The 15,168-nt window shown below is 41.8% G+C and overlaps 1 protein-coding gene across 3 annotated transcripts in view; it reads left to right on the top strand.

Annotated features, from left to right (window-relative positions):
* The first annotated feature begins 1,455 nt into the window (after nucleotides 1–1,455).
* The window catches only part of LOC139407219 (EFR3 homolog Bb (S. cerevisiae)), a 60,840-nt gene continuing 47,127 nt past the window's right edge, over nucleotides 1,456–15,168 (top strand). Inside the window, exons 1-2 of one of the 3 annotated variants that reach the window (XM_071150794.1) lie at nucleotides 1,456–1,988; nucleotides 2,646–2,795. In XM_071150794.1, the coding sequence (XP_071006895.1) occupies nucleotides 2,789–2,795 (7 nt within the window). In that variant the 5' untranslated portion in view covers nucleotides 1,456–1,988; nucleotides 2,646–2,788. Of the gene's footprint in view, nucleotides 1,989–2,645; nucleotides 2,796–3,964; nucleotides 4,244–7,556; nucleotides 7,620–15,168 lie in introns of those variants that run through there. The other 2 variants (XM_071150793.1, XM_071150795.1) reach the window with 2 other exon arrangements.

The raw sequence follows: 15,168 nt of genomic DNA, 5'->3' as shown, positions 1-15,168 counted from the left end.
AGTCTGTGCCCACCCACCAAAGACTTCCCCATTTCCTGTTTACTTACCGTAACACACCAGACAAAGTAACGGAACGTACACCAGCTGAACTCTTTCTGAAACTTCAACCACGTACCCGTCTGACATTGTTGAACCCAGACTCGTCAAACAGTGTGGCAAAGCACCAGCTATAGCAGAAGAAAGCTCATGACAGACACAAAGACAGTCAGAGATTTCAAAGAGGGAGAGAGGGTGATGGTACGTGACTTAAGACACGCCAAGTGCCTGTGGAACTCAGGTGTGATCTTGCAACGCAGAGGACCCTTGACTTACCAAGTCCAAGTTGATCATCGCCATGTCAACGTTCATGTGGATCATCTGCTATGGTCCAACGCCCTAGCAGAGACATGCCGAGAGAACAAGAACAATAATGACCCCCCAGGACTATTCTCCTGACTGTGGACATACGGGGGAGACAGAGCCTGACCTTCCACCCGAACCTGGCCCACCACCGGAAGCCCAGGAGGAGCGGAGATATCCTGTTCGACAGTGAAGGGCACCTCAAAAGCTTGACCTGTGAATTGAGCTATTTCAGGAGGTAACGAACAGTAAAACAAACACTTTAAAAATGTTTTTATTAAACCTTCATTTTAATAAAAGGAAAGAAAAAGGACATTACCTGGGCTAGTTATTAGTACAAAATCTATCTTCCGGGTAGAATAATCCCCTGGATTTGTGCTGGGCTCTGGAAAATCTGCTTCAACCCAGTAGTTGAGAAATGCTTATGAATGCATTGTTCAGATATTGCAATAGTATTTCCCTAATGTATTTCCCTTGTTCTCTGGAAGTTAAAAGTTATGGAGGAGGAGTGTAGTATTGGTTATCTATATCTGTCTATATTAGTTACTATGCTGTTACTAAGCAGTAATGTATTAAGGCAGTATTATGTTACAACGCCTAATAGAAGTGCACATGCGCGCTATTGGCCCGGGAGCTGTAGGGCACGAAATGTTCTTACTAAACGACAATAAACTGTACTCCCGTCTCCCGGTAATTACTCCCTGTAATTTTCTCCAAAACACAAATATTACACCCGCCATCCCAGGATCCTGAGCCTGTGTAGGGACCTGATTAAAACTGAAAAGCAGGCTGATTTAGATGAATTAACATTTCGTTACTGATAGTTTGTATGGACTTTAAAAAAATGTATTCGATATTTTTACCCCGCATTTTTTTCCTTTTTGGATCCTTATTATCCACCTGTACTGTAGGTGGCGGAATGAACATATAATTGTTGCAAACGCTATTAAGCGAAAGAAGAAGAAGCAGCGCAACAGCAGCCGCGCGCAGCAGCAGCCGCAGCGCAGCCGCAGCAGCAGCCGCGCAGCAGCCGCAGCAGCAGCTGAACCCACTACTGCCCCCAGCTGGAATAACAATCAATGTACCGTTATTGAGGTGGTGCATCATCCAAGGTCCAGTGAAGATACAGTACTTCAGTATTCATTCCATAGTCAGACATATACACATTTTATTTGTTTAGCCCAAATACATATTAGATTAACTAAAGCAATTGCATTTTTCTTATCCTAAATATTATGATAGACAATTATAGAAGTTCAAGAAAAAGCTAACGAATAATATGCTTAGTTAGGCTGCAGGATAATACAGCTAGCTAAATATCTACATTATTATCAATGTAGCTTACACTTTTGTTGTAAAAAGCCATTTATGGCTTGAAAACATCTGTCAAGAATGTCGAGGATACTGCTCCAATAAGTGCACGTTGTTCTTGCACAGTAAGCTCGAGCGTGCGTAGCGTTTTGGGGAAAGGACGGGACAGAATCTGACTGAACACTTTGACACGATGAACTGGGTGGACCCTTCTTCAAATTCAGGCTACGGGGGGTTTAAGACGGTAGCTAGCTAGCAAGATAGACAACGCAGCTGGACAGCAAGTTAGGGATACTTTTCGGCGAATCATCCATTTCATGATCTCAAGTCAACCCACGGTAAGAGCGTTTTTTACGACCAATTCTTCATTCACAATTGTAGTTGTCTTTGAGTGATTCAATGAGCCAGCTCGAGCTAACGTTATTAACTAGCTAACGTTACCTAGCTAACCAAATGTGTGAATGCTGTTGTTGTGGCAAGCTAAGCAAACTACTGCTAAAATAACGTGGTGCTTGCAAATTGACGTTAACAATATTAGCAGAGTTTCCAAACCTACTGTACTGTCTTTGATATTAACTAGTTACTTGGTGTTAAGAGGGGAAATTATTAGCTAACTGACATGATGGCTAGCAGCAGCATCTAGCTAGCGTATGTGTCAATATATGTTAGCTATCTCACGTTAATTGTTTTGCAAGCGAATATGCTGTCAGATAGCTAGCTAATAAAGTGGTTGGTTATAGTTAATCATAATCTAGCTAGCTGGCCAGCCTACTTGTTAAAATGCTAGCTAGCTACACATGGGTTAACGTTACCAGTTAGCTAGCTTAGCTGACAGTTCATCAGTGAGAATTTGCATGTATAAACAGCCTATGAACAGAGACAGAGAAGGCAGATTGTCATCTAGCCAATGTTTAACAATAATTTCCTTACAGTAGTTGCCTAATGTGCCAACTGTACAACCTAGCTACAAGCTAACCTAACAACATTTTTCACAGGCCTAAGGATATCCTGCGGTTTTCCTTTTGTGTCTGCCCCCGGAAAAGCATTACTTTGGGGGTCTCTCCCAACTAAACCTCTACACTGGATTAGACAGAACCAGCTCGTAGAGAACAACGACGCCTGGTGACGAATATTGAATATGACAGGTAAGCAATATCTGCAATTTCCCCAATAGCTTTAATACTGTAGTACACAAGAGGGTTATGCATCCTGAATGCAGTGGAGGTCATTTCTAAGCTGAACTGCTGCAGAGGCTGAAAAGTCCCTGAGCTGCTTAATCAAAGTCTTCTGTGAATCACTCAAGAAGGTGCCCCTGTCCCTCTTATGTGATAGGTTGTCTGTGTACTAGTGTGTATGTATTTGTGTCTTGAGTGTGTCCAGGTTCAGTGTATGAAAATATACGTTTCCAGACGTTTCCCCAGCATTGGTGTCTGCTGGCAAACCTCTTGCCAAGTAGCTGAAAGGCTGCCTCTCTGATCAGTCAATCAAATGTATTTATTAGAGGGGCGGCAGGTAGCCTAGCGGTTAGAGCATTGGGCCATCCAAAAGGTTGCTAGATTGAATCCCAGAGCTGACAAGGTAAAAATATGTCGTTCTGTCCCTGAACAAGGCAGTTAACCCACTTTTCCCCTGTAGGCCGTCATTGTAAATAATAATTTGTTCTTAACTGACTTGCCTAGTTAAATGTAAAAAGGGCCTCGTTTTTTTAATCAGCAGATGTCACAGTGCTATACAGAAACCCATCCTAAAACCCCAAACAGCAAGCAATGCAGCTTGTTCTCTCTCTCTCCCTCCCTCTCTTTCTCACACAGAGAGACAGAGGGTGGATAGTGAAGCCCATTGTGTTAGTGAGATGTTTATTAATGAGAGAGGGATAGAAAGGGAGGCAGAGCAGCTATAGAAGGGGCTAATCGCTAATCTCATAGTGCACTGAAAGCCAAGGCACCCAGGCTGTTCTCTGTTAGCTCCTCCACTAGCTGAAGAAGAAACACAGGACAGAGACTCTGAGGGAGACACAAGTTGTCTTCGGCAGAGGCCATAAGGGCTGTGTGAGTGTGTGTCTGTGAAATTCTTCACATTGGTTGGAGCTGTATGGAGGGTGTGTGTGTGTGGTGTTTTGTTGCTGAGGTTTAAGCTGGTGCGTATGTGTGAAGGGCGTGTTGTTTGTGGTCAATCCATGTGTTAAGGATTTGACAAGGTGGGTTATGGATATGTGTGTTTCTGTGTTAAGAAATGAACAGTCTTTAGTTAGTGTTGTCAGTGACACTACAGGCTTGTTTGAGGCTCTGACCGGTTGTGTAGATTTACGACAGGACTGATTTGTATGCAAGACTAGAGAGTAATTTTTTTGTCTTGTCATTGGAACTTGATTTTATATAGCCTAGCCTATGTGTTTGTATGTGTTCCAGTGTATCAGTGTGTGTTTTTGTGCGAGAATTTGCTTCTGTGTGTGAGAGACTAGCTGTGTGCTTGAGTGTGTGTGAGCCGGTGTGTGTGTGTGTACCCACCATGCCCCTGCCTGTGCCCGATGTCCCGGCCTCTCGGAGGCTGACACTGGACTGTCGTTTCCTCCTGGATCATCGCGTTGGCAGGGGTAAGAGGTCCCATCTCCACCTCGTACGCTCTGTGTCTGTTTCTCTGTTCCTCTAGTTTCTTCCCACTTCTCTCTTCTTACAACTGTCTTTTTGTTTCACTGTGGCTCAGCATTTTTCCACACTCACACTAGTTTACCTGTGCAGTAAAAAAAAAAAATCAAGTACAATATTAATATATCTCAATTACCCTTTTTGAATCTGTTCATCTTAAGACGTATTGTTTGGAACAGTATACTCTACAAGTACATCACATTTCCATAGTGGGTGCTCTGCTAATTTTGAAGTTCTGATCCATTTTATGAGCATCACCAACACAGTGAATGGTAAATGGATTCAAAGGGAACTCCCTGTGCTGGTGGTTTGCTCAATGTACAATCCTAAAGCAGGGCTGTGATTGGTTTATAACCTATAATATACATTTCTATGTAAAATAAAAATGGGTCATATCATTAAAAGAACCAGAGAGCAACTCTGGAAATGTTGTGTGTCTGAAGAGTATATTGTTTCAAACAATATAATGTTTTAAAAAATCAAAAAGGATCGTTTTGAGACATTCATACTAATGTATTTGAAAAATAGTATTTCAGAATCTAGACACTCCATATTTGAGGGTACACTATAAGGACTATGCTGTAGGTCTTCAAAGGCTTAAAATGGCCACTTTCATCATATTGATTTTTTTTTTTTAAATGGTTTGTGATATAAATGTAAAAAGCATGTTAATCGGTTAACCGCCCAAAATACATTTGATTGGTCATGCTTATCGGTCTATAGGTTAATTTTCATAATTTAGTGGAATTAAATTGGCGAATGTGTATTTTCATTAGTCCTCATTAGTGATGCACCAATATGACGTTTTTGACCGATAGCCTTGCCAAAAAAAACGATACCGCTATTCACAATTTTAATGGCCTTTTAAGCATTCTAGTATAGTTAACACACACACGGACCCAGCGGTCTAAGGCACTGCATCTCAGTGCAAGAGGCGTCACTACAGTCCCTGGTTTGAATCCAGGCTGTATCACATCCGGCCGTGATTGGGAGTCCCATAGTGCGGCGCACAATTGGCCAAGCTTCGTCCGGGCCATCATTGTAAATAGGAATTTGTTCTTAACTGACTTGCCTAGTTAAAAAAGTAATTTTGTTGGCATTTACGTATTCCTAAATCATTGCAGGATTCCTAAATCATTGCTAAGAATAATGATAATGACTGCAGGTTCTACTGGTCATTGTTTTCAGGCTGGTTATATTGGTGCTAGCTAGGTACCAAGCCAAAGCTAGCTACCCCAGGAGTTGCGGTCAAACAAATTATGCTTTATTACCAACGCAGTATTATAAACGCATCGTTCGTGGCCAGTGTTGCTTTTTTGCAGACTTTTTTGTACAGCTTTGACAGTGCTACTGTATATTTTTTGGCACGCAAAAACCCAAACGGAATTCCTTAGTATACTTATTTTCCACCATAATTTGTAAATAAATTCATAAAAAATACTACAATGTGATTTTCTGGATTTTTTTCTCATTTTGTCTGTCATAGTTGAAGTGTACCTATGATGAAAATTACAGGCCTCTCTCATCTTTTTAAGTGGGAGAACTTGCACAATTGGTGGCTGACTAAATACTTTTTTGCCCCACTGTATGTCATGAAGCTAATAGCAGTGACGCTATTACTGTGTAACTCCGGTAGGGCAACATCTGAAACAGCGCACTTGGTGGTGTGTACCGGTGCTCGACCAGTCGGCGAAAGCCAACATCACACACGACAGAGAACGGTAGATTGTCAAGCGCAATGTATTCCATTATCTTGGCTTTAATCGATTTCACCTTTGAGTTGGCTCGCTGAAATTTTGTTCCTCTTTCAAATGACCCCTCGACTTGTTGACTGCTCGATCCACACAGCAGACATTGTGGGCTAGGTTAGGAATGCTGTGTTGCACATATAGCGCAAAATGTTATGTGCCGTCATTACATCATGTACCTACGTTATATAGGAATGCACGTCAGCTTTGACATTGGTTTTGCACATCGGGGCATTAAACTTGACATCGGCCGATACTGATGTTGGCATTTTTAGCTAATATCGTGCAGAGCCTAGTTTGAGGAGCGGAATAGACTACCACATGTCAGACAGCGTGAGAGTAGCTCCTCACAAAGCTGGTAATTGAGTGAAACGTGCTTTTATAATCCCAGTCAATGCGCAAAAATAACAATTCTAAATGCAATCCCGTGTTTACTGTTTTGATGGCCACAATTTTAAAAAGTGCTACTATTTTTATTTCTCTATCTGAACTTGTAATTAAAGAGCGCCATGGGTTATAGACGATGATAGGCAGGCAGTCAGCGCGTCACCAACCACTACAATGTCAGCTTTAGGCAGTATAATTGTCTGAAACCTGAACACTTCAAATTATGAGGCCTGTCTTACCTTGCTTCAAAGTAGTCTAGTCAAAATCCAACCATAGAAACGTGGAAGCAATTATTCTAAAAATAAAATGGATTGGTTTTCATATAAACTTTCTTACGTTGTCCAGAAGCCAAAGGCACAATCCTAGTCATATTAGCAACCCATCCTAATTGTTGCTATGAGATCCCTAAGGGAGATGTTCATCTTTATCCCAGAACCGCTCGCGTTAGGTGTTCTGTTTACAACTGTGTTTTCCTGAGAATTGCGTTTTGGTAAATGTTTGAAAATTACGTTTTATTAGCGGCTTCATTACAGGAGTTGCATGTTCAATAATAGACTACCTGCGTTGCTTCTACATTTGCATTGCTTGCTCTTTGGGGTTTTAAGCTGGGTTTCTGTAAATTAGGAAATGGGAAGACTGATGGTGGATGAGGGGGGTGATGCAGGCAGAGGGTGGAGAGAGGGAGCGAGGGAGAGCAAGGGAGCTGAAGAGTGAGTGGGTGGAGGGTTTCTTCCTCACAGCCCCTGTAGGTGCAGAGCTGTCCCCCCCCACCCCTCTCTCTCTCTCTTTCCCTCTCTTGTGTGTGAATTGTGATTGGATAGGAGGTGTGTGTGCGTGTGTGTGAAATCAGCGTCATTCTCTTGAGACTGAGCGATTGGGAGCGCAAACGGGAAAATCCAAGGTCATCGCAACACGCTTCTCGCTGATGCTGTCTGTCATCCTTCTCGTACATGCGTGCGTATGTGTGTGTTCATTTTTATTGCAGGGAGCAAGCTTGTGTGCCTACAAGACTGTGTGTGTATATGACCGTGCACATATGTATTAATCCCAAAGAACACTGTGTGTGTGTATTTTTCGGTGTCTTGTTTGCACAGCAGTGTGTGTGTGTGTGTGCGTGTGACTATCCGTGACCGCATCAGAGAAGCTGCAGGCAGATAGTGAAACGCGTCAGCATCGTGATCGATGTATGGTAAGAATGCTAAGTATCCTTTTCTCTCTCTGTGTGTGTGTGTGTGTGCTCCTGCGCAATGTCAATCATCCTCCGTTGAGCCAGTTTTCCTACATTCTCTAAAATCCATGGTTTCTTATCTTCCCAGTGATGGTCACTGCTCTGGACAGTCTATGGTATTTTATGCATGTAGACTAGTATGTGACTTGTATGTGACTTGTATGCATATGGAACTGTATAAAATATGGTACTCTAATAGCGTTAACTGTAGTGTTGTGGTGGTACTGAAGAGGTGTCCAGCTGTGTCTGATCATGTACGTTCTAGGTGAACTATGTAAGTTGCTGCTTATCGTCATCTTCTTATACTGTCCCTGAAGTTGTATACGTCTGCTGGTCCTCTATGGTATATTGACATGTTTGTGTGGGCACATCAATATGTGTGTGATACACACTCTTAATGCACTAGCCTAATACATGTGTGTGTGTGTGTGTAATAGCCTAACACAGTCAACCCTGTTGAACGATCAGGGAAAAAATGCATAGTTACCTATCGCAATATTATTTTTGGACAATATTATATTGGTACTTTGACTCCAAGTATTGATTAAAAAAATCTAATAAAAAAATAACTAAAATATATATATGTATATGAGCGCTAGCTAGCGCTAGTCTGCTGTACCTGCGTTAAAACTCTGGTATTATTCATCCTAGAGCTTGTTCTCCATCTTCTTTTTTAAATAGTTTGCACTTTTATGTATTTCCCTGACTGAATGCAACTTGTTTTCTCATGCTCTCTTGTCCCTCTGCAACAGACATGGTGAGTGAGCAATGTGTTTGGAACATCGAATCGCAATGAAATCGCAGTATCGAATTGCGATTCATGAGAATCACAATACATATCGTATCATGATAATATCGAATCTTTAGGTCCCTGGCAATTTCCATGCCCTACTAGCTGTACTGCTATGTAATTTTGCCGTTCAACCACACACACTGGCTATTGACGTGTGTGTGTGTGGAGGTTGTTATGTTCCAGGAGGCTGTTGTTTATTGAGATAAATCACTGTATTGATGTTGGTCCATTAGCTAAATGAATGGCTATCCACTGTTAATTTAGCTAAAACAGGATGTTTTTCATTCTTTCCAATAGTGCTTCAATATGCTGCCATTCATTCAGCTGTGGTATGAATGCCACATGCCGAGTCTTTGAGCTCACATTCAGTTCAGTGCATTACTGTACACTATAGATCTGTATGGATCATGTTCATGCAGGTCCGAAGGTACATAGTTTAACTGATAGGTATGATGAATGACGTACATATAGCCTAATGATATTGTGTCGTGTTTAGCTGTGCTCATCCAGCATGTTTTCTCTCACCCACACAGCATTTGACACGTTCAATGAATTGGAGGTGTGCAGTATGTTCCGTGATCTTCTTTACGATCGGGTGTGTGTGTGTTTGGCTGTGGAAATGTCTGCTAGTGATAGTATGTTGCATTTATTATGGATCCCCATTAGCTGCTACCAAAGCAGCAGCTACTCTTACTGGGGTCCAGCACAATTAAGGCAGTTTATACAATTTTAAAAACATTACAATGCATTCACAGATTTCACAACACACTGGGTGCCCTCAGGCCCCTACTCTACCATATATCTACAGCACTAAACCCGTGTGTGTGTGTGCTCCAATGTTTGTGTTGCTTCACAGTCCCCTCTGTTCCATTAGGGTTTTTTTTATATCTAAATGTACTGCTTGCGTCAGTTACTTGATGTGGAATAGAGTTCCATGTAGTCCTGTGTGCCTCCCATAGTCTGTTCTGGACTTGGGGACTGTGAAAAGACCTCTTGTTGGGTATGCATGGTGTCCGAGTTGTGTGCCAGTAGTTTAGACAGACAGCTCGGCCCATTCAACATGTCAATCAATACCTCTCATAAATAAAAGTAGTGATGAAGAGTCTCTCCGCAACATTCAGCCAGGAGAGATTGACATGCATATTATTAATATTAGCTCTCTGTGAACATCCAAGGGCCAGCCGTGCTGCCCTGTTCTGAGCCAATTGCAATTGGCTAAGTCCTTTTTGTGTCACCTGACCACACGACTGAACAGTAGGCAAGGTGCGACAAATCTAGGGCCTGTAGGACCTGCCTTGTTGATAGTGTTATTAAGGAGGGAGAGCATCGCTTTATTATAGACAGACTTATCCCTATCTTAGCTACTACTGCATCAATATATTTTGACCATGACAGTTTACAATCTAGGGTTATTCCAAGCAGTTTAGTCATCTGAACTTGCTCAATTTCCACATTATTTATTACAATATTTAGTTGAGGTTTAAGGGTTTAGTGAGTTTTGTTCCAAATACAATGCTTTTAGTTTTAGAAATATTTAGGGCTAACTTATTCCTTGCCACCCACTCTGAAACTAACTGCAGCTCTTTGAGTGTTGCAGTCATTTCAGTCGCTGTAGTAGCTGACGTGTATAGTGTTGAGTCATCCGCATACATAGACACTCTGGCTTTACTCAAAGTCAGTGGCATGTCATTAGTAAACATTGAAAAAAGAAAGGGACATAAACAGCTGCCCCGGGGAATTCCCAATTCTAACTGGATTATATTTGAGAGACTTCCATTAAAGAACACCCTCTGTGTTCTGTTAGACAAGTAACTCTTTATCCACAATATAGCAGTGGGTGTAACGCCATAACACAAGTTTTTCCAGCAGCAGACTTTGATCGATTTAATGTCAAAAGTCACACGGAAGTCTATGTCAAACGGTGACGGAGGCTCTCGTGTTTCTGTGTCTGTCTGTGTGGCCTGAGTGGCACTCAATGGTACTCTGTCTCTATTTCCTATTAATGACTTTAACAGAGACTGGAGCTACAGACCATTATACTCTCCTCTACTTGGTCTGTGTCTGGGTGGGGCTGTAGATTTAGTGACGTTTGGTTGCTCTCTGTGCTGATAAAAATAGCAAGAAGTGGTGTGTGTCTCTCTCTCTCTCTTTCTCTCTCGCTCGCTCGCTCGCTCGCTCTCTCTCTCTCTCTACCCCCCCCTCCCCCTTATGTAATGGCCCTGAAGGCTCCCCGCTTTTAACCATCATGGTGAGCAGAGTACAGAGTGTGTATATGATTGCTGTGCATGTAGCATACAATAATGGGCTGGATTATCTTTGCAGTATGCACTGGTTACAGTGAAGCGTGCTGAGCACAGTAGGTAGGGAGTGTGTGATGACGTCATTTGGTCACGATACTTCTCAGGACATGGGCCTGCCACACACACACTTACTTCACACCAGACCATGTGAGCGGTTGGAAATCCCGCTCATTGCTCTGCTCTGGCGCTCCATGTCCTTTCCTACTGCTCTGCTAAAAACTGTTCCGCTCTCACAGGAAAAGAAACTCACAGGAAAAAAAATTCGCTCCATTCAATAAAATCACAGTTTAACCAACACCCATCTATTTTTGTGACTACCTGGACCTACCAGTTGATTTTTAAGTATTGAAACCAAACCATGTGGATTTGAATGAAAAGTATTTGAATGAACATGAAAAAGTGCATTTTTAAGAAGCGAACATAATTTCAAATTGGCTATATCATGTCATATTAAACCGCATATAAACACTCTAAATTGGTCAGGAGCCAGACAGGGAGCCTAAGGAACGAAAATAAATTGTCTGTCTATTCTTTCAAGGCTATAGCCTGCAAAGAAATACATTGAAGCACTTGCGAGTGCGACACAATAGGCTGGTAGGGACCTAAAGCGCACAGCATTTAAACAACATTTCATTGTATTAAATAATTCCATAAATTGTGCATATACTGTACGCTGTGACTTAGAATTAAATACAATTTAAACAAAAAAATGACTTTTTTGAATTCATCTTTAGATACACGAGTTTGGCCAGTCTGTGGCTTCATGCTCATGCAATGGTGTCTGGAGAGCAGGCAAGCTCTCCAGACAAGAATATCCTCTCTACACTGGCAGAGCCACTGGGGATGCTAAACACCCTTTTTCTGGGCAGAGATGCGGAGAATGAAAAAAAATTATAATAATTATACGTAGGCCTAAAGGTTTTTAGGCAAAACCTAATCAAAACGGAAAGCTCCTTGAACGTGGGAATGGGCCAGGCCTATTGGACCAAAATCTATTATGTTATACAGATAATAGAAAGAAAATTAATGAAACATTTCAGAGATCTATTTTTTTGGGCCACCCTCGAAGCAGCATTACCCATGCAGAGCAAGGGGAACAACTACTCCAAGTCTGAGCTGACAAGGTAAAAATCTGTCGTTCTGCCCCTGAACAAGGCAGTTAACCCACCGTTCCTAGGCCGTCATTGAAAATAAGAATGTGTTGTTAACTTGTTATGGCTGCAATCCCGTTAACGGGATAATTGTCATCAACGACCGCTGAATTGCATCGCGCCACATTCAAACAATATTACTAAAAATATTTATATTCATGAAATCACAAGTGCAATATAGGAAAATACAGCTTAGCCTTTTGTTAATCCACCTGTCGTGTCAGATTTTGAAAATATGCTTTACAGCGAAAGCAATACAAGCGTTTGTAAGTTTATCGATCGCTCGACAAAACATTATGTACACTTAGCATCAAGTAGCTTGGTCACAAAAATCAGAAAAGCAATCAAATTAATCGTTTACCTTTGGATCTTCGGATGTTTTCACTCACGAGACTCCCAGTTACACAATAAATGTTCCTTTTGTTCCATAAAGATTATTTTTATATCCAAAATACCTCCGTTTGTTTGGCGCGTTATGTTCAGAAATCCACAGGAAAGAGTGGTCACAACGCAGACAAATTCCAAATAGTTTCCATAATGTCCACAGAAACATGTCAAACGTTTTTTATAATCAATCCTCAGGTTGTTTTTTAAAATATATAATTGATAATATATCAACCTTCAACTGTCTTTATCAGTAGGAGAGGGAAAGGCAATGGCAGCCCAAACTCTGTTACGCATACAAAACGCTGCTGGCACCCAGCCATACAATGACGCGATGTTATCGTTCTCGCTCATTTTTCTAAATAAAAGCCTGAAACTATGTCTAAAGACTGACACCTTGAGGAAGCGGTATGAAAAGGAATCTGGTTGATATCCCTTTAAATGGAGCAAAGGCAGGCTATGGAACATGGAGTTTTCAAAATAGAAGCCATTTCCTGGTTTGATTTTCCTCAGAGTTTCGCCTGCAATATCAGTTCTGTTATACTCACAGACAATATTTTGACAGTTTTGGAAACTTTAGTGTTTTCTATTCAATACTAATAATAATATGCATATATTAGCAACTGAGACTGAGGAGCAGGCCATTTAGTTTGGGCAATTTATTAATCCAAGCTACTCAATACTGCCCCCCCAGCCATAAGAAGTTAACTGACTTGCCTAGTTAAATAAAGGTGTAAAAAAAAATATATATATATATCGGCAAAGTCGCCGTCCAAAAGTACCGATTTCCGATGGTTATGAAAACTTGAAATCGGCACTAATTAATCAGCCATTCCGATTAATCGGTCGACCTCTAGTCTACACCAGTTGCATTCGGCACTTGTGACAAATAACATTTGATTTGATGAGTGTCTTTTCAGATTCCACAATGATTATTTAGTTGTGGACACCATCACTGCACTCCCTCTCTTGCTCTTGGTCCTTGGTGGGCATGCCTGAGCTCGTGAAGTGAGCACTACTGGAGTGAAATTGGAGCGGCCTTGAGGCTCCATCCTTTGGGAATCTCGCTCCACGCTCCAGTCAAATTGGGCACGCTCCGCTCCAGCTCCACTCCAGTTCACATGGTCGACTTCAGACACACACACATTTTAAAGACGTACACATAGCAGAGTGCAATCAATCTCACGCAGGGGAGTGAGTAGCAGTTCTGTTGAAGTAGCAGATGGATAAGGCTTTGGGAGACCATACACGCACGTACGCGCACACGCACAGCCATGGAAAGATTTAAAAGCTCTCTATTTCCTGATATTGATAGCAGGATAAAGTGCTGATGGGGACTAGGGTATACTTGCTCACATTTGCAGGCCACGTGTCTTTGGAAAAACACAGAGCAGCTTTGTGACAGCAGGTGCAGATAAGACAACGAGAAGAGCTGTTGATGACATTCCCTCCCTGTCTGTCTGTACTAAGTCCATGTATTTCTCTTTAGGTTAGGTTGGTCTCTCTCTTTCTCTTCTTCCATTTGTCTATTTTTGTCTCCTTCGTTCCTGCTCACTCTATCCTTCTTTCAACCCCTCTCCAGCTCTCTCTATCCCCCTCTTCCTCTCTACCTCCCCTCAATCTTTCTCACACGAATGAGAAAAGTATGAGGAGTATGCATAACTACCAGCACAACAACTTATCAGAATCAGAATGCACTGATATATATATATATATATATATAATAGTTGAAGTCGGAAGTTTACGTACACCTTAATACAAATACATTTAAACTCAGTTTTTCACAATTCCTGATATTTAATCCTAGTAAAGATTCCCCGTCTTAGGTCCGTTAGGATCACCACTTTATTTTAAGAATGTGAAATGTCAGAATAATAGTAGAGTGATTTAGTTCAGCTTTTATTTCTTTCATCACATTCCCAGTGGGTCAGAAGTTTACATGCACTCAATTAGTATTTGTTAGCATTGCCTTTAAATTGTTTAGTTTGGGTCAAACATTTTGGGAAGCCTTTCACAAGCTTCCCACAATAAGTTGGGTGAATTTTGGCCTACTCCTCCTGACAGAGCTGGTGTAACTGAGTCAGGTTTGTAGGCCTTTGCTTGCACAAGCTTTTTCAGTTCTGCCCACAAATTTTCCATAGGATTGAGGTCAGGGCTTTGTGATGGCCACTCCAGTACCTTGACTTTGTTGTCCTTAAGCCATTTTGCCACAACTTTAGAAGTCTGCTTGGGGTTCATTTGGAAGACCCATTTGTGACCAAGCTTTAACTTCCTGACTGATGTCTTGAGATGTTGCTTCAATATATCCACATAATTTTCCTCACTCATGATGCCATCTATTTTGTGAAGTGCACCAGTCCCTCCTGCGGCAAACCACCCCCACAACATGATGATGCCACCCCCGAGCTTCACGGTTGGGATGGTGTTCTTCGGCTTGAAGCCTCCCCCCTTTTCCTCCAAACATAACAAAGGTCATTATGGCCAAATAGTTACATTTTTGTTTCATCAGACCAGAGGACATTTCTCCAAAAAGTACGATCTTTGTCCTCATGTGCAGTTGCAAACCGTAGTCTGGCTTTTTTGTGGTGGTTTTGGAGCAGTTGCTTCTCCCTTGCTGAGTGGCCTTTCAGGTTATGTCGATATAGGACTCGTTTTACTGTGGATATAGATACTTTTGTACCTGTTTCCTTCAGCATCTTCACAAGGTCCTTTGCTGTTGTTCTGGGATTGATTTGCACTTTTCGCAGCAAAGTACGTTCATCTCTAGGAGACAGACCGTGTCTCCTTCCTGAGCGGTATGACGGCTGCGTGGTCCCATGGTGTTTATACTTGCGTACTATTGTTTTTACTGATGAACATGGTACATTCAGGCATTTGGAAAT

The sequence above is a fragment of the Oncorhynchus clarkii genome, chromosome 4 (genome assembly GCF_045791955.1).
Source record: "Oncorhynchus clarkii lewisi isolate Uvic-CL-2024 chromosome 4, UVic_Ocla_1.0, whole genome shotgun sequence".
In the NCBI taxonomy this organism is placed as follows: Eukaryota; Metazoa; Chordata; class Actinopteri; order Salmoniformes; family Salmonidae; genus Oncorhynchus; species Oncorhynchus clarkii.
The sequence above is the reverse complement of the archived record's forward strand: the minus strand, read 5'-3'. Positions and strand labels throughout refer to the sequence as shown.